The sequence below is a fragment of the Oncorhynchus mykiss genome, chromosome 19 (genome assembly GCF_013265735.2).
Source record: "Oncorhynchus mykiss isolate Arlee chromosome 19, USDA_OmykA_1.1, whole genome shotgun sequence".
Classification (NCBI taxonomy): Eukaryota; Metazoa; Chordata; class Actinopteri; order Salmoniformes; family Salmonidae; genus Oncorhynchus; species Oncorhynchus mykiss.
Window position 1 is genome coordinate 20,146,449 of NC_048583.1, and position 20,036 is coordinate 20,166,484.

The 20,036-nt window shown below is 40.3% G+C and overlaps 1 protein-coding gene across 3 annotated transcripts in view; it reads left to right on the forward strand.

Annotated features, from left to right (window-relative positions):
* Positions 1–20,036, forward strand: part of LOC110498678 (F-box only protein 41-like) — a 113,795-nt gene that overhangs the window by 66,736 nt on the left and 27,023 nt on the right. For all 3 annotated transcript variants that reach the window (XM_036954436.1, XM_036954437.1, XM_036954438.1), the window contains exons 4-5: positions 235–451; positions 11,037–11,110. In XM_036954436.1, coding sequence (XP_036810331.1) covers positions 235–451; positions 11,037–11,110 — 291 coding nt within the window. The remainder of the gene's footprint in view (positions 1–234; positions 452–11,036; positions 11,111–20,036) is intronic.

Below are 20,036 nucleotides of genomic sequence, written 5' to 3' on the forward strand. Positions count from 1 at the left end.
CAGGGATGTGAGATGTGAACAAATGTTTGTGCGTATGGAACATTCTGGGATCTTTTATTTCAGCTCATGAAACAGGGGACCAACTTTACACGACCAACACTTTGTTTCTTCAGTGTGTGTGTGTGTGTGTGTGTGTGTGTGTGTGTATAGGAAATACGGTGCTTTTTGGGATGTAACCTATGTGTGCTTATGCACACCAGTAACCATCCTTCTCCTCTCCTCCTGATTCACCAGGGAGGTAACCCAGATAGACCAGTTCCTCCAGGAGACGGCGGCGCGGGAGGCCAACGCCAAGGTGCGCCTGCAGCAGTTCATCGAGGAGCTCCTGGACCGTGCCGACCGCGCCGAGAAACAGCTGCAGATCATCAGCAGCTGCGGGACCACGCCCAACGGCAGCATGGGACGCTGCAGCCTGCCCAGCTCCAACAAGGGCTCCAACAATGGACGCCAGGTGAGCTGATCTAAGACCAGTTTTGCTTTTGATTACACAAATGGTTAAGGTGAGCTGACTCTAGATCTGTAGCCTGCCAGGCTCCAAAAGGGCAAGTGATCTGTAGTTGAGAGAGGAAGTTGACCGTATAGTAGACAAACAAAAGTCAGATTTGTGTGAGGGCAGCCTAATGGTTAAGCGTTGGGGAAAGTAAGCTGATCCTAGATCAGTGTCTGGTGATCTGGAGTGGAGAAGAAGTTGCACTGGATACTGATCTGAGGTCAGATTTGTGTGTGGGAATCTAATGGTTTTAAGCATATGTGTGTGTGTGTGTGTGTGTGTGTTTACTGAATAGAATAGTTGTAGTTGTACATTCCTTTAAATATAGTCCTTGCATAATTAGTCAACATAACATAAGTCACTTATATAATTGGTTCTACAACTGCATATGTTACTTCCAGGTCAAATAAATGGGGTCATTTTTTGGGGTGGTATTGGTATCTTTTAAATGATCCGTGACGAAAATAAATAAATGATTTTGGAGCGACATGAAAACAGGCAGTTTGATAATCTAACCTAGCATGTGGATGTCTGTCTGAGACCCAAATGGCAACTTATTCCCTACATAGTGCACTACTTTTGACCAGAGCTCTATGCGTCCTTGTCAAAAGTAGTGCACTATATTGGGAATGGGCAGCATCTTATCACTTGGGCTATTAGAAACAGGCAAGGCGGGCGTGTTGTGATACGTGTCGACTCACCACAATTTTGCTTTTAATTTGATCTGGGACGATAGTGAGTGTGTTAAATATTTAATAAACAGAAGGGCAGAGCGCTGGACTGTGAAGAGCGGAATTGGACAGCGAAGGAGAAGAGGTGCGTGTGTGTGTGTGTGTGTGGCTGCTGGTCATGTCACCACTCTATTTCTTCATTTACCTCAGAGGTATAATTGGTTGTCTAGGTGTTAGTCATTACTATATTACTATAACTATAATAGGTGTTAGTCATTACTATATTACTATAACTATACTAGGTGTTAGTCATTACTATATTACTATCACTATAATGGGTGTTAGTCATTACTATATTACTATCACTATAATGGGTGTTAGTCATTACTACATTACTATTACTATAATAGGTGTTAGTCATTACTATATTACTATTACTATACTAGGTGTTAGTCATTACTATATTACTATAATAGGTGTTAGTCATTACTACATTACTATTACTATAATAGGTGTTAGTCATTACTATATTACTATTACTATACTAGGTGTTAGTCATTACTATATTACTATAATAGGTGTTAGTCATTACTACATTACTATTACTATACTAGGTGTTAGTCATTACTACATTACTATTACTATAATAGGTGTTAGTCATTACTATATTACTATCACTATAATGGGTGTTAGTCATTACTACATTACTATTACTATAATAGGTGTTAGTCATTACTATATTACTATAACTATAATAGGTGTTAGTCATTACTATATTACTATCACTATAATAGGTGTTAGTCATTACTATATTACTATACTAGGTGTTAGTCATTACTATATTACTATCACTATAATGGGTGTTAGTCATTACTATATTACTATCACTATAATGGGTGTTAGTCATTACTACATTACTATTACTATAATAGGTGTTAGTCATTACTACATTACTATCACTATAATGGGTGTTAGTCATTACTACATTACTATTACTATAATAGGTGTTAGTCATTACTACATTACTATAATAGGTGTTAGTCGTTACTATATTACTATAACTATAATAGGTGTTAGTCATTACTATATTACTATCACTATAATGGGTGTTAGTCATTACTACATTACTATAATAGGTGTTAGTCATTACTATATTACTATCACTATAATAGGTGTTAGTCATTACTATATTACTATCACTATAATGGCCGTTAGTCATTACTATATTACTATCACTATAATAGGTGTTAGTCATTACTATATTACTATCACTATAATAGGTGTTAGTCATTACTATATTACTATCACTATAATGGGTGTTAGTCATTACTATATTACTATAACTATAATAGGTGTTAGTCATTACTATATTACTATCACTATAATAGGTGTTAGTCATTACTACATTACTATAATAGGCGTTAGTCATTACTATATTACTATCACTATAATAGGTGTTAGTCATTACTATATTACTATCACTATAATAGGTGTTAGTCATTACTACATTACTATAATAGGCGTTAGTCATTACTATATTACTATAACTATAATAGGTGTTAGTCATTACTATATTACTATCACTATAATAGGTGTTAGTCATTACTACATTACTATAATAGGCGTTAGTCATTACTATATTACTATCACTATAATAGGTGTTAGTCATTACTACATTACTATAATAGGCGTTAGTCATTACTATATTACTATAACTATAATAGGTGTTAGTCATTACTATATTACTATAACTATAATAGGTGTTAGTCATTACTATATTACTATCACTATAATAGGTGTTAGTCATTACTATATTACTATCACTATAATAGGTGTTAGTCATTACTACATTACTATAATAGGCGTTAGTCATTACTATATTACTATCACTATAATAGGTGTTAGTCATTACTATATTACTATCACTATAATAGGTGTTAGTCATTACTATATTACTATAACTATAATAGGTGTTAGTCATTACTATATTACTATCACTATAATAGGTGTTAGTCATTACTACATTACTATAATAGGCGTTAGTCATTACTATATTACTATCACTATAATAGGTGTTAGTCATTACTATATTACTATCACTATAATGGGTGTTAGTCATTACTATATTACTATAACTATAATAGGTGTTAGTCATTACTATATTACTATAACTATAATAGGTGTTAGTCATTACTATATTACTATAACTATAATAGGTGTTAGTCATTACTATATTACTATCACTATAATAGGTGTTAGTCATTACTATATTACTATCACTATAATAGGTGTTAGTCATTACTACATTACTATAATAGGCGTTAGTCATTACTATATTACTATCACTATAATAGGTGTTAGTCATTACTATATTACTATCACTATAATGGGCGTTAGTCATTACTATAGTACTATAACTATAATAGGTGTTAGTCATTACTATATTACTATCACTATACTAGGTGTTAGTCATTACTACATTACTAGTACTATAATAGGTGTGTAAGTCATTACTACATTACTATTACTATAATAGGTGTTAGTCATTACTATATTACTATAATAGGTGTTAGTCATTACTATATTACTATCACTATACTAGGTGTTAGTCATTACTATATTACTATAATAGGTGTTAGTCATTACTATATTACTATCACTATACTAGGTGTTAGTCATTACTACATTACTATTACTATAATAGGTATTAGTCATTACAGTTTTTTGGGATAGAGATGCACTCAGCTTTAATTTAAATGCTAAATAGGTTTTAGCAAATGAACAGGTATTTTGATTACAGGAATCAGTAGTGTCTGACTCACTTGATATCAGGGTTACCCTTGAGGCATGAGGAAATTCTGTGGTGACGTTTCAGAATTTCCTCATGCCATTAGATATGATCTGAAACCTAAAATATTGTATTGGTATTGATTCCATGCAGAAAACTTACAGTAGAGGTAATGATAACATGTTCCCATATTATAGACCAAAAGAAGGTGGACATTGTGATACTAAGCTCTCCCCTGCCATTTCCAATTCTAAAGTGCCATTTATCCAAGTCTTGTTAGTAAGAAAGAAGGGGCCAGTTTCTATCCATTTTCCTTCCATCCATCGTTTCCATGGAGACACCAGTGGCTCTACTTGTTCTAGTCGTCCAGGTCAGGTGACAGTGCAGTAGTTGGTCTCTGATTCATCTTAGACACCGCATATTCTACTCTCCCTCCCTGTTATCTCTCCCATCTCTGACCTCTCCCACAGTTGACGGAGTTAAGTGAATGTGTGTTTCCCGCGCCGCCCAGATTCCCCACCATTGACCATACACAACCTGCATCCCATCAAGCTCATTCATTACCCAGCCTGATGTAGCCTAGCTAGGCTTGTGTCCCAACTGGCACCCTATTCTCTACGTTGCGCACTACTTTTGATCAGATCAGATGTATCTGGTCAAAACTAGTGCTCTATATAGGGAATAGGGCGCCATTTGGGATGCACCCCTAGTCTCCGTTAGTGCTCTATTAAGTGGCTAAATTGTCAACATTTTACAGGGTTTGCGCTTAACCTGTGTTAAGAGGCTGTTAGACAGTCAGTGATGTGCAGCGGTGTTGTTGTGATGCTTTTGAGGCTTGATTTGTATCCACAGTAGTCATCTTGTTTGTCTTCTTGTGCTTATGATTTGTTGTTTTCAGTGTTCTTGTGTCCTTGGCTAGGATGTTATTATATTAAGGACATTTGGCATGCTATGGACAACAGAAAATACTGCATGCTGGCGCACCGGCACATTGGCCATCCACGGATGCCCCTCTCCCTCCCTCCCTCCCTCCCTCCCTCCCTCTGATTCTGTTTGGGTAGTGAGTGAGATGGATGGGTGTTTGCCTGCTCCCTCCCTTGTCTGTTTCCACTGGTGCTGAACCCAGACAGGGTTTTCTCTCACTCTCTCTCTCTGTGTGTGTGTGTGTGTGTGTGTGTGTGTGTGTGTGTGTGTGTGTGTGTGTGTGTGTGTGTGTGTGTGTGTGTGTGTGTGTGTGTGTGTGTGTGTGTGTGTGTGTGTGTGTGTGTGTGTGTGTGTGTGTGTGAGTGAGTGACACACACACCTCAGTACATCTGAGATGTATGGGAAGCCCCTGTAGGGAACTTGCTTGAAGAGAGGAGTAGAGCGAGAGAGTTGGCGAGAAGGAATCTACAGAGGGTAGTGAGAAAATGGGAGTGGTACTGTAGATTAAGGTATTGGGCGAGAGGAGAAGAGCGGGATAGAGGTACAGTCCAGTAGAGAGACGGGAGATGGTGTGAGTTCCCTATACAGTAGATGAAGGGAGTGGAAGAGACATGGAAAAAAACAGAGGGAAGGAAGATAAAGGGAAATGTGGCAGGCCCACGCCCAAAGCCTCCTGAATACCTTCGGTTCCTTGTGTAAAAGAGGGGGATTGCCAACCCTCCCTCCCTCTCCACACTCTGTCTGACCAGGGTGGTCAAAAGTAGTGGAATATATAGAGAATAGGGTGCCCTTTTGGGACGTAGTCGCTCTCTTTCAGACAGCTGTGATTAGACTTCCTTAATGTCTGCCAACTAGCTGCCATGTTTTTAGAGCCTCAGCCAATCACAGTTAATTATCCCTGAACCTCAGACATCACTCGCATACAGGAGCTTTGTAGTTTCCTCCAGTGTGTGGGTGTGTGTGTGCGTGAGAAGTGAGTATGTGTGTTGAAGCGATAGACTGGACTCCCACCTTTTCTCTTTTTTTCTTCATTCGTCAATACCTTTCATGATAGCAGAATGACTGTTTTTCCTGTTGTTATTGAAATGGTGAATTCGACATTTCACCGAGCAAAGCCCTTTCTGAAAGTCAACTCTGATCCACTCCCACTCATTTTAGTCGTTCGTTTGGCTAACTAATTGGTCTCTGTGGTATTGTATCGTTGTGTGAAGTTGACATCCACGGTGGCATTTTCAAAATGGTGGACAGCCCAACGTTGACGGAGATGATGAACGAGGGGGGATTCTGCGGCCGTGTGGAACCTGACAGTAACATTTGATCATGATGGAAACCAAACGAGGGTGGTCTATGGTGATTGGGCTAAGAGTGGCTGAGGGGGTGGGATTAAGAGCTTATGTTCGGTAATGTGTCATTCTTATGTGATTGCGGTATATAAAAGTACCATGTATATGTCAAATATATGTGTATATATATATATATATATATATATAGCTGAAAAGCTGTAAAAAACAAAAAAGATGTGTCCTCAGAGGGGGGTGGCGGTGGATGGGTGAGTAAAAAAAATATAAATTAGAACTATTTGATCATGATGGACATGACATGGACATACCACTATGATTTATTGATTGTCAAGTTCCCTTTTCCTGGTGCAGCCCCTTGTTGATACCCCATTGGGGGTGGATCTCAATAGTGTTCAGGGGTTTCCTTTGCCAGACGGTTATTGTCATGTAAAGGTACGACGGGCTCAGTGTAATTTACCGTTAATTAACATAAACACAAGCCGCTGGCGCGTGCCTTTGTAACATCTACATTGAAAAAAAGGCGAATAAATCATTTGAATATACAGTGGAAGTCGGAAGTTGACATACACCTTAGCCAAATACATTTGAACTCAGTTTTTCACAATTCCTGACATTTCATCCGAGTAAAAATTCCCCGTCTTAGGTCAGTTAGGATCACCACTTTATTGTAAGAATATGAAATGTCAGAATAATAGTGGAGAGAATGATTTATTTCAGCTTTTATTTATTTCATCACCATCTCAGTGGGACAGAATTTTACATACACTCAATTAGTATTTGGTAACATTGCCTTTAAATTGTTTAACTTGGGTCAAGCGTTTCGGGTGGCCTTCCACAAGATTCCCACAATAAGTTGGGTGAATTTTGGCCCATTCCTTCACACAGAGCTGGTGTAACTGAGTCAGGTTTGTAGGCCTCCTTGCTCGCACACGCTTTTTCAGTTCTGCCCACAAATATTCTATAGGTTTGAGGTCAGGACTTTGTGATGGCCACTCCAATACCTTGATTTTGTTGTCCTTAAGCCATTTTGCCACAACTTTGGAAGTATGCTTAGGGTCATTGTCCATTTGGAAGACCCATTTGCGACCAACCTTTATCTTCCTGACTGATGTCTTGAGATGTTGCTTCAATATATCCACAATTTTCCTCCCTCACAATGTCATTTTGTGACGTACACCAGTCCCTCCTGCAGCAAAGCACCCCCACAACATGATGCTGCCACCCCAGTGCTTCACGGTTGGGATGTGGTTCTTCGGCTTGCAAGCCTTCCCCTTTTTTCTCCAAACATAACAATAGTCATTATGGCCAAACCGTTCTATTTTCGTTTCATCAGACCAGAGGACATTTCTCCAAAAAGTATGATCTTTTACCCATGTGCAGTTGCAAACCGTAGTCTGGCTTTTTTATGGCGGTTTTGGAGCAGTGGCTTCTTCCTTGCTGAGCGGCCTTTCGGGTTATGTTGATAAGATGAACCAGACTTGTGGAGGTCTACCATTTTTTTTCTGAGGTCTTGGCTGATTTATTTTGAGTTTGAAGGTAGGCCTTGAAATACATCCACAGGTACACCTCCAATTGACTGAAATTATTTAAATTAGCCTATCAGAAGCTTCTAAAGCCATGACATAATTTTCTGGAATTTTCCAAGCTGTTTAAAGGCACAGTCAACATAGTGTATGTAAACTTCTGACCCACTGGAATTGTGATACAGTGAATTATAAGTGAAATAATCTGTCTGTAAACAATTGTTGGAAAAATGACTTGTGTCATGCACGAAGTAGATGTCCTAACCAACTTGCCAAAACTATAGTTTGTTAACAAGACATTTGTGGAGTGGTTTAAAAACGAGTTTTAATGAAACCAACCTAAGTGTGTGTAAACTTCCTGACTTCAACTGTACACCATCACAATAAATCCCTGATTTATTTTAGGCAGGTCTAAAGGAAAATTATGATGTAAAGAACATGTATTTCAGAAGAACAGAACATGGGTTTGACGACTGTACAGTCATGGCCAAAAGTTTTGAGAATGACACAAATATACATTTTCACAAATTTTGCTGATTCAGTGTCTTCATATATTTCTGTCACATGTTACTATGGAATACGGAAGTATAATTACAAGCATTTCATAAGTGTCAAAGGCTTTTATTGACAATTACATGAAGTTGATGCAAAGAGTCAATACTTGCAGTGTTGCATGCTGTCAATTAACTTCTGGGCCACATCCTGACTGATGGCAGCCCATTCTTGCATAATCAATGCTTGGCGTTTGTCAGAGTTTGTGGGGTTTTGTTTGTCCAGCTGCCTCTTGAGGATTGACCACAAGTTCTCAATGGGATTAAGGTCAGGGGAGTTTCCTGGCCATGGACCCAAAATATCAATGTTTTGTTCCCCGAGCCACTTAGTTATCACTTTTACCTTATGCTGGAAAAGGCATTGTTCGTCACCAAACTGTTCCTGGATGATTGGGAGAAGTTGCTCTCGGAGGATGTGTTGGTACCATTCTTTATTCATTGCTGTGTTCTTAGGCAAAATTGTGAGTGAGCCCACTCCCTTGGCTGAGAAGCAACCCCACAAATGAATGGTCTCAGAATGCTTTACTGCTGGCATGACACAGGACTGATGGTAGCGCTCACCTTGTCTTCTCCGGACAAGCTTTTTTCCAGATGCCCCAAACAATCGGAAAGGGGATTCATCAGAGAAAATGACTTTACCCCAGTCCTCAGCAGTCCAATCCCTGTACCTTTTGCAGATCATCAGTCTGTCCCTGATGTCTTTCCTGGAGAGAAGTGGCTTCTTTGCTGCCCTTCTTGACACCAGGCCATCCTCCAAAAGTCTTCGCCTCACTGTGCATGCAGACGCACTCACACCTGCCTGCTGCCATTCCTGAGCAATTAATTGCTATTCATCTGATCACTCTTCATAACATTCCGGAGTAAATGCAAATTTCCATCCTTACAAACTGAGGCAGCAGACTGTGAAAATGAATATTTGTGTCATTGTCAACTTTTGGCCACGACTGTAAGGTATGTTATCTGGCTATGCGTCCTGTTGTAGGCTTGTTCATTTAGCTGTGCCAGTCCTGTGCCATTATTTTATATTATATGATTTTATAATAAGAAGAAATGTAACTAAACTTCGCTGAATAAGATCGAAAGGATATTTTTCCCATTCCATAGCGAGTGCGCAAATTAAGTGGCTATGATGAGCATTAAATGTGATCATTTTAAACAGGTCCTATATGCTAGATTTTGAGTTATTTGGCAACTTTAATTGTGAATGATCCAAACCTTACAATGTCTTAGAATCACATGGTGTGACAACCAATGCTTGCGCTCTGTTCCTTGCTTCAGGCTGTGCACGCTGTTCTCCCATTAGTTTGATTTAGAATGGCCCATTATCAAATGGGCAGGGTGAAAAGTGTCACCCGTATGCACTCGAATAGCGAATGGAGGTCACTTTTCCGCCTGTTAGTTTTTCAATAGGCTACTCCGGTTATTTCTCTCCATGCATAAACCACTGTTTGAGGAGCTTCTCGCTGCGGAACAGGTGATTTTTCCGCCCAAACTCTGTATGCTATGGGCTCTCCAACCCTGTACCTTCAGCTACCCAGTGCTTCATTTGGGAAACCAAGTGAAATCCGTTCGGGAGCAACGATAGTAACATGTTTTCACAACACATATTTAAATAAACTGTTGACAGTCCCAGACTCATGGATAGAAAGCGGAGCATTAAGGTAACCAGGATCCATAAAAATACAGTCCACACTCAACGGCGGTTTACTAGAATTAGTTTCATTTTGCAGTATAGGCTAGACCAGTTATGTACCAAAGGCATCTCAAATCAGTTTAACGGCACAATCGTATTTTTTTTTTTCGGGCTCATATACAGTATAGGTCTATGGGTTTAATCATCACCTTTAGAAAGCGCTGGCCATTTCATTGTAACGCTTTGAAACAACATCCACAGCGACCATGTTTTCCACTCCGTTTCTTTCTTCAAACTGATCAGTCCCTGTGAGGAGAGTTTGAAAAGCACCCTACTCTTTTGATGATAAGTGTTTGATGTGATTTTCGATTTCATTTGCGTTGATGTCTGAGTGGTTAGAGGGACAATGGAGCCCTGAGTACCAGGCCATTAGTGACCCGATGGTCGTTAGCGAGCTGGGTACTCCCAACGCGTGTCCAGGGTGCATGAGAGGAGATTACCGCCGGTCATGACTCGTGTGGCCGGTATTACGGTCACAGCAACAGACCTAGGTGCGAATACTTTCTGAAGGCACTTAGATAAGATTGTGCTGGATGGAAAAGTAATCAGTTGATGCACTTCCATCACAACGTTTTCACCTATCCTACATACCTCAAATCAGTTTAGATGAAGGGAAAGAGACGAGAACATTTATATCTGACGAAGAGAAGTTGATTCTCGTTCTTTGATTAACTACGCACAGTATGTTGTTATTATTACATTTGGGAATGTGAGTGTTGGAGCCAATCGCCACCTCCATTGAGTGAGTGCTTTAAACCAATCTCACCTCTCGGGCTTTGAATGAGAGTAGTTGTCCTCGTTATGGGTCGTATATTAAAAGGTATCACACCTATACTCCAGCATTTGAAGTAAGTCTGTTTTATGTGCTTCAGTTTTTATTGTGCGTGTGTGTGTGGTATTTATTGGAAACATAGAGTAGATTGAAGAGAAACCCTAACAGTGGGATGTGTTGTTGACCCTTGACAAACAAACTATCCTCTGAACACAACACAGCAGTATTCAAGGAAACAGTTTAATGTATTGACACCCCTGTCACTCTCCGCCCCCATCTCTCCTCTTTCTTTCCTTCTTTCCTTCTTTCCTTCTTTCTCTCAGAGGAACTCCAGTATCTCTGGGACGTCTAGGGGCATGTACCAGGTCTCTGACCGACGATCCTCTCCCAGCACCGGGTAAGCCAGTCCTCCATACGCTATCCCACACTGCACTGCTCTCCGCCACACAAACAAAGTAGCATAAACTTGCCCGTACACACTGATCTAAGGCCAGTTAAAAAATAAATAATGATGTAACCTTTATTTAACTAGGTAAGTCAGTTCAGAACAAATTCTTATTTACAATGACGGCCTACCCCGGCCAAACCCTAACGACACTGGGCCAATTGTGCGCCGCCCTATGGGACTCCCAATCACGGCCGGTTGTGATACAGCCTGGAATCAATCCAGGGTCTGGAGTGACGCCTCCAGCTCTGAGATGCAATGCCTTAGACCGCCGCGCCATTTCGGGAGCCCAGAGTTGTGTCCCCTCCCCATGGTTGAGGTTAGAATAGAGGGAGATGAGCTGATTTCTAGATCTGTGACTTCCACATCCCATCTTCGCCATTCACTCTCTGCACTGTAAGTGGCTTTGGATTAGAGCATCTGTTAAAGGTAAGATGCAACGCAATGCAACCCCCCCCCCCCCGGTGCACTTAGGTACAGTGACTTGATGTGGGGCCCTATGCTTGGGGGCCAGTGGTCCAGCAGATGGATTCTGAGCACCAGACCGTGGCCTGAAGTGAGCCGGTGTGCATTTGACTGGGGCAACAATGACTCCGACCGAACTGGACTCCCGCCCTCCGTGTTGGAAGGTATCAGAGGGCACCAGCTAGGTTGTATTGGTCCAGTACTGTGCCCTGGCCCTTTGACAGCCTCACAAAACACAACATCCTGTTTTCCTGCCGGGCGCTGAAGTGAGACCGAATCTGTCAGCCACGCAGAAACAGTAGGGGAATGTTCTGTCCTAGCTCTTGCCTCCCGCCACTATGCGTTCGCACTCACACCAAATGCACACAAGCGAACATGGCACACACACATACACACACACAGCCGAGGGGCATCGCCACTTCTCTTTGACACATGCTTGTAAATGACGGCGGTCACTGACAGTAAGGACTTAAAGTGTCAGTCCTGCTTCCTCAGGCCTGGCTGCCTCTGTGGGCACAGGGCAGAGAGAGTGAGGGGGAGCGATACAGAAAGAGAGGTAGAACCTGTTTATTTTTTTTTTTTAAAGCTCTCTGTTGATGTGCACTTTTGTTTTGTTGTGTTCATGGATAACTTGTCATATTTGGTTCACCCCCTACATACCTTAAGGGAACATTTCGGCATTTCGTGTATGATCAGTGAGAAAGTCCATATTGCAAATGTACGGTCCCTTACCCGACGTCCGAAATCGTTTGTAAAATTCGCGGTCGGCGTCGGGCCGTGCGGTAGGGCCAGACCTACCGGGAAGTCATCAAATGAACTTTGTCGGACTTTCGGTTTCCGTTTAAAAAAAAAAAACAAGTTTCGGACCGTTTTTCCGCCGTCCCGGACACTCCCACCAGATGGCATACGGAATCATATGGCAATTTGGCAAAACATCACGAATCGCGACGGGGCCTTATCTCAAAAACTGAAAATATTTCGAAGCCGAAACTTGGCGAGCGTAGGTTTGGCTCAAGGGGCAGTTGGCCCCGAACGGGATGGCGTCTAGGCCTCGACGGTTTTTGAGCTACGGCCATTTTTCTGGGATTAAAGGCTTAAAATGGAAGTAGAGAAATTATTTTTCCACTTCGGGTCAAAGCCAAGGAGCCTCCGGTGTCAATAAAAAAAGAACCAGCCATTTATCTATCGTCATTTAAGAGAAACGGAACAATGACAAATTGGTGATGGTCACAAATAGGCGTTTTTTTTTTTCAACGGTTACAGATCCAGTTGCAGGGTGTTCATACGAATCTTTTTAAAGTGTGCTGCGGAGCTCTGCGACATTTCTGTGATTTTCTATGATTTTCTGAAATAACACAATAACCGACCATTAGAATAGTAGGCCCAAAATGAAGCCTGCCCCACAATGTCATTTGCTTTTGAGTGACAGTGAGAGAACCGTTAGGGTGAGAAGAAAAATTCCACCACATGAATGTTCCTAAGGTCCTCCCGATCTCAACAAGCCTAACCTTGACCGTGTGGCATTAACCCTTCACAGTAAAACAGTGTTTTTTGATCTCACAGATTACAGTGTCATCTCTCCCCATAGGAATACATTGCCTGTGCCAACCGGAAGTGCCATAATTGGTGTCTCAGGGGCTGTTTCGAAGGGTTAAAAAATTCAGATCTGTCCAAAACTTCATATATGTGATTAGGCAACCCCCATGAACTGTAAATCAGTCATTTTTCCCAAAAAAAATCAAAGGAAAAAAAAATTGCACTAAAACACAACTTGGATGGAGGGACGTATTGGGGTGCGTAGAGACAGACAGTGGCCGCAATAGTTAGCTTTGTTCGAGCTAAAAAAGAACGGTCGGACCTAGAGTTCCGAAACTTTAGAAACCTGTTCTAGACCTCCGGGCCATGGTGCGTGGCGAGTTACGTGGCTCTAGATGGTTCTCGGACCGAGAAACAGCCTCGTACATTCGCAATAACTTCAATTCATTTTTGCATCACGAAAATGACGACGTTTAGAAAAGTCTCAGAGACGCAAGGCTAGGTGCGTTGAAACCGGCTCGGCCCATAGAGACGGACCCCAAAGTTTCTGTCCGATAGCTCGTTCAAGGACCCCGTAGCAAGGCATGGAAATAAGTGGATTTTCAGCACCAATTAGGGTTTTTCTCGGACACCAAATGACCTATCGAGCCGAAACTCGGGATTCGGGGTCGCCTCACATAGGACTTCACATAATGTCCGAACTGGACCCGCAGCTAGAACGTAACTATGTGTTTTACCTTTTTATTATGTTTTAAACTAGAGGCGCTGTGAATTATGGGACTGCTCTGACATATATGATAGTTGGCATCTAAATGAGTAGGAAACAGTGGGTTTGGTGTCATAATGACATCTAATTGACTGATGGACACTGACTTGCTAGTTGACTTTTGTACATTTGCAATATGTTTAAACAGAGAGGGACCATCACCAAAATGGCATTCTGAAATCAACACAAAAAATGGCATCACCATAGTCTCCAGACTGTGCTGAGTTCAACGAGCTATCCCGCTTGACCGTAGCTCGCTCGGTCTAGGCGCAGCAACCATTAGAATATTAGGCCCAAAATGAAGCCTGCCCCACAATGTCATTTGCTTTTGAGTGACAGTGAGAGAACCGTTAGGGTGAGAAGAAAAATTCCACCACAGGAATGTTCCTAAGGTCCTCCCGATCTGAACAAGCCTAACCTTGACCGTGTGGCATTAACCCTTCACAGTAAAACAGTGTTTTTTGATCTCACAGATTACAGTGTCATCTCTCCCCATAGGAATACATAGCCTGCACCACAAAATTCAACCTGAGGCCTATGTGGGTTATGAATGCCGTATGAACCTGTCTTCGGTACCAGTCCATCAGGCCACTACGAGGTCTACCTGTGTTGATTCTAAGCTTCCTGGACCAACCGGAAGTGGTTCAAATCACCCTAAAAGTGTTTACCCATACATTGCATGCAGTTTGATAGACATAGTGCATTCAACCCTGTGTAGATCAGTCAATTCTTAACGTAAAGACTTAAAACTCGGGATTCTGTAAGTGGCCATGTCAATCAAGACATGTGGTGATTTATAGCTTCCTGTGCCAACCGGAAGTGCCATAATTGGTGTCTCAGGGGCTGTTTCGAAGGGTTAAAAAAGTCAGATCTGTCCAAAACTTCATATGTGTGATTAGGCAACCCCCATGAACTGTAAATCAGTCATTTTTCCCAAAAAAAATCAAAGGAAAAAAAAATTGCACTAAAACACAACTTGGATGGAGGGACGTATTGGGGTGCGTAGAGACAGACAGTGGCCGCAATAGTTAGCTTTGTTGGAGCTAAAAAAGAACGGTCGGACCTAGAGTTCCGAAACTTTAGAAACCTGTTCTAGACCTCCGGGCCATGGTGCGTGGCGAGTTACGTGGCTCTAGACGGTTCTCGGACCGAGAAACAGCCTCGTACATTTGAAATAACTTCAATTCATTTTTGCATCACGAAAATGACGACATTTAGAAATGTCCCAGAGTCGCAAGACTAGGTGCATTGCGAACGTCTCGGCCCATATAGACAGACCCCAACGTTTCTGTCCGATAGCTCATTCAAGGACCCCGTAGCAAGTCATGGAAAATAGTGGATTTTCAGCACCAATTAGGGTTTTTCTCGGACACCAAATGACCTATCGAGCCGAAACTCGGGATTCGGGGTCGCCTCACATAGGACTTCACATAATATCCCAACTGGACCCGCAGCTAGAACGTAACTATGTGTTTTACCTTTTTATTAGGTTTTCAACTGAAGGCGCTGTGAATTATGGGACTGCTCTGACATATGTGATAGTTGGCTACTAAATGAGTAGGAAAAAGTGGGTTTGGTGTCAATTGATATCCATTTGGTGTCATAATGACATCTAATTGACTGATGGACACTGACTTGCTAGTTGACTTTTGTACATTTGCAATATGTTTAAACGGAGAGGGACCATCACCAAAATGGCATTCTGAAATCAACACAAAAAATGGGATCACCATAGTCTCCAGACTGTTCTGAGTGCAACGAGCTATCCCGCTTGACCGTAGCTCGCTCGGTCTAGGCGCAGCGACCATTACAATAGTAGGCCCAAAATGAAGCCTGCACCACAATATCATTTGCTTTTGGGTGACAGTGAGAGAACCGTTAGAGTGAGAAGAAAAATTCCACCACATGAATGTTCCTAAGGTCCTCCCGATCTGAACAAGCCTAACCTTGACCGTGTGGCATTAACCCTTCACAGTAAAACAGTGTTTTTTGATCTCACAGATTACAGTGTCATCTCTCCCCATAGGAATACATTGCCTGCACCCCTAATTTCAACCTGAGGCCTATGTGGGTTATGAATGCCGTATGAACCTGTCTTCGGTACCAGTCCATCAGGCCACTATGAGGTCTACCTGTGTTGATTCTAAGCTTCCTGGACCAACCGGAAGTGGTTAAAATGCCCCTAAAAGTGTTTACCCATACACTGCATGCAGTTTGATAGACATGGTGCATTCAACCCTGTGTAGATCAGTCAATTCTTAACGTAAGGACTTAAAACTCAGGATTCTGTAACAGCATACCCCAATGAGGATATGTGTTGATTTATAACTTCCTGTGCCAACCGGAAGTGCCATAATTGGTGTCTCAGGGGCTGTTTCGAAGGGTTAAAAAAGTCTGATCTTTCCAAAACTTCATATGTGTGATTAGGCAACCCCCATGAACTGTAAATCAGTCATTTTTCCCAAAAAAAATCAAAGGAAAAAAAAATTGCACTAAAACACAACTTGGATGGAGGGACGTATTGGGGTGCGTAGAGACAGACAGTGGCTCCAATAGTTAGCTTTGTTGGAGCTAAAAAAGAACCGTCGGACCTAGAGTTCCGAAACTTTAGAAACCTGTTCTAGACCTCCCGTAGATGGTGCGTGGTGAGTTACGTGGCTCTAGAAGGTTCTCGGACCGAGAAACAGCCTCGTACATTTGAAATAACTTCAATTCATTTTTGCATCACGAAAATGACGACATTTAGAAATGTCCCAGAGTCGCAAGACTAGGTGCATTGCGAACGTCTCGGCCCATATAGACAGACCCCAACGTTTCTGTCCGATATCTCATTCAAGGACCCCGTAGCAAGTCATGGAAAATAGTGGATTTTCAGCACCAATTAGGGTTTTTCTCGGACACCAAATGACCTATCGAGCCGAAACTTGGGATTCGGGGTCGCCTCAGCTAGGCCAACACATAACATAAGAAATGGACCCGCAGCTAGAACGTAACTACGTGTTTTATGGTTTTTTTATGGTTTGTACCGAAGGCGTTGTGAATTTTGGGCCAGCTCTGAAGTATGTAATAGTTGGCTACTAAACGAGTTGGAAAAAGTGGGTTTGGTGTCAGTTTGTATCAGTTTGGTGGTCAGAATGATATCTAATTGACTGATGGACTCTTGTCCACTTGACTCTTGTACATTTGCAATATGATTCTATAGTGAAAAAACATCACCAAAAGCGACATTCTGAAATCAACCCAAACGAGCGATTGAGATGACCCAGAATCACTGCAAAGCCATCCCGAGTTCATCGGGCCAGTCAATTTCACATTCCTGCAGGATTTTTATAGCATGACAAATTCGTGATGGTACCTGCCCATTGAAACATATTGCAAATGCACAGTGACTTTGAAAAAGTAAGGAAACATAAACAAATTCGATAAACAAATTCGTGATGGTACCTGCCCATTAAAACATATTCCAAATGCACAGTGACTTTGAAAAAGTAAGGAAACAAAAAAAAATACATCTAAAAAATTTTGAGCATGACAAATTCGTGATGGTACCTGCCCATTGAAACATATTGCAAATGCACAGTGACTTTGAAAAAGTAAGGAAACATAAACAAATTCGATAAACAAATTCGTGATGGTACCTGCCCATTAAAACATATTCCAAATGCACAGTGACTTTGAAAAAGTAAGGAAACATAAACAAATTCGATAAACAAATTCGTGATGGTACCTGCCCATTAAAACATATTCCAAATGCACAGTGACTTTGAAAAAGTAAGAAACAAAAAAAAATACATCTAAAATTTTTTGAGCATGACAAATTCGTGATGGTACCTGCCCATTGAAACATATTGCAAATGCACAGTGACTTTGAAAAAGTAAGGAAACATAAACAAATTCGATAAACAAATTCGTGATGGTACCTGCCCATTAAAACATATTCCAAATGCACAGTGACTTTGAAAAAGTAAGAAACAAAAAAAAATACATCTAAAATTTTTTGAGCATGACAAATTCGTGATGGTACCTGCCCATTGAAACATATTGCAAATGCACAGTGACTTTGAAAAAGTAAGGAAACATAAACAAATTCGATAAACAAATTCGTGATGGTACCTGCCCATTAAAACATATTCCAAATGCACAGTGACTTTGAAAAAGTAAGGAAACATAAACAAATTCGATAAACAAATTCGTGATGGTACCTGCCCATTAAAACATATTCCAAATGCACAGTGACTTTGAAAAAGTAAGAAACAAAAAAAAATACATCTAAAATTTTTTGAGCATGACAAATTCGTGATGGTACCTGCCCATTGAAACATATTGCAAATGCACAGTGACTTTGAAAAAGTAAGGAAACATAAACAAATTCGATAAACAAATTCGTGATGGTACCTGCCCATTAAAACATATTCCAAATGCACAGTGACTTTGAAAAAGTAAGAAACAAAAAAAAATACATCTAACATTTTTTGAGCATGACAAATTCGTGATGGTACCTGCCCATTGAAACATATTGCAAATGCACAGTGACTTTGAAAAAGTAAGGAAACATAAACAAATTCGATAAACAAATTCGTGATGGTACCTGCCCATTAAAACATATTCCAAATGCACAGTGACTTTGAAAAAGTAAGAAACAAAAAAAAATACATCTAAAATTTTTTGAGCATGACAAATTCGTGATGGTACCTGCCCATTGAAACATATTGCAAATGCACAGTGACTTTGAAAAAGTAAGGAAACATAAACAAATTCGATAAACAAATTCGTGATGGTACCTGCCCATTAAAACATATTCCAAATGCACAGTGACTTTGAAAAAGTAAGGAAACATAAACAAATTCGATAAACAAATTCGTGATGGTACCTGCCCATTAAAACATATTCCAAATGCACAGTGACTTTGAAAAAGTAAGAAACAAAAAAAAATACATCTAAAATTTTTTGAGCATGACAAATTCGTGATGGTACCTGCCCATTGAAACATATTGCAAATGCACAGTGACTTTGAAAAAGTAAGGAAACATAAACAAATTCGATAAACAAATTCGTGATGGTACCTGCCCATTAAAACATATTCCAAATGCACAGTGACTTTGAAAAAGTAAGAAACAAAAAAAAATACATCTAAAATTTTTTGAGCATGACAAATTCGTGATGGTACCTGCCCATTGAAACATATTGCAAATGCACAGTGACTTTGAAAAAGTAAGGAAACATAAACAAATTCGATAAACAAATTCGTGATGGTACCTGCCCATTAAAACATATTCCAAATGCACAGTGACTTTGAAAAAGTAAGAAACAAAAAAAAATACATCTAAAATTTTTTGAGCATGACAAATTCGTGATGGTACCTGCCCATTGAAACATATTGCAAATGCACAGTGACTTTGAAAAAGTAAGGAAACATAAACAAATTCGATAAACAAATTCGTGATGGTACCTGCCCATTAAAACATATTCCAAATGCACAGTGACTTTGAAAAAGTAAGGAAACAAAAAAAAATACATCTAAAAAATTTTGAGCATGACAAATTCGTGATGGTACCTGCCCATTGAAACATATTGCAAATGCACAGTGACTTTGAAAAAGTAAGGAAACATAAACAAATTCGATAAACAAATTCGTGATGGTACCTGCCCATTGAAACATATTCCAAATGCACAGTGACTTTGAAAAAGTAAGAAACAAAAAAAAATACATCTAAAATTTTTTGAGCATGACAAATTCGTGATGGTACCTGCCCATTGAAACATATTGCAAATGCACAGTGACTTTGAAAAAGTAAGGAAACATAAACAAATTCGATAAACAAATTCGTGATGGTACCTGCCCATTAAAACATATTCCAAATGCACAGTGACTTTGAAAAAGTAAGAAACAAAAAAAAATACATCTAAAATTTTTTGAGCATGACAAATTCGTGATGGTACCTGCCCATTGAAACATATTGCAAATGCACAGTGACTTTGAAAAAGTAAGGAAACATAAACAAATTCGATAAACAAATTTGTGATGGTACCTGCCCATTAAAACATATTCCAAATGCACAGTGACTTTGAAAAAGTAAGGAAACAAAAAAAAATACATCTAAAAAATTTTGA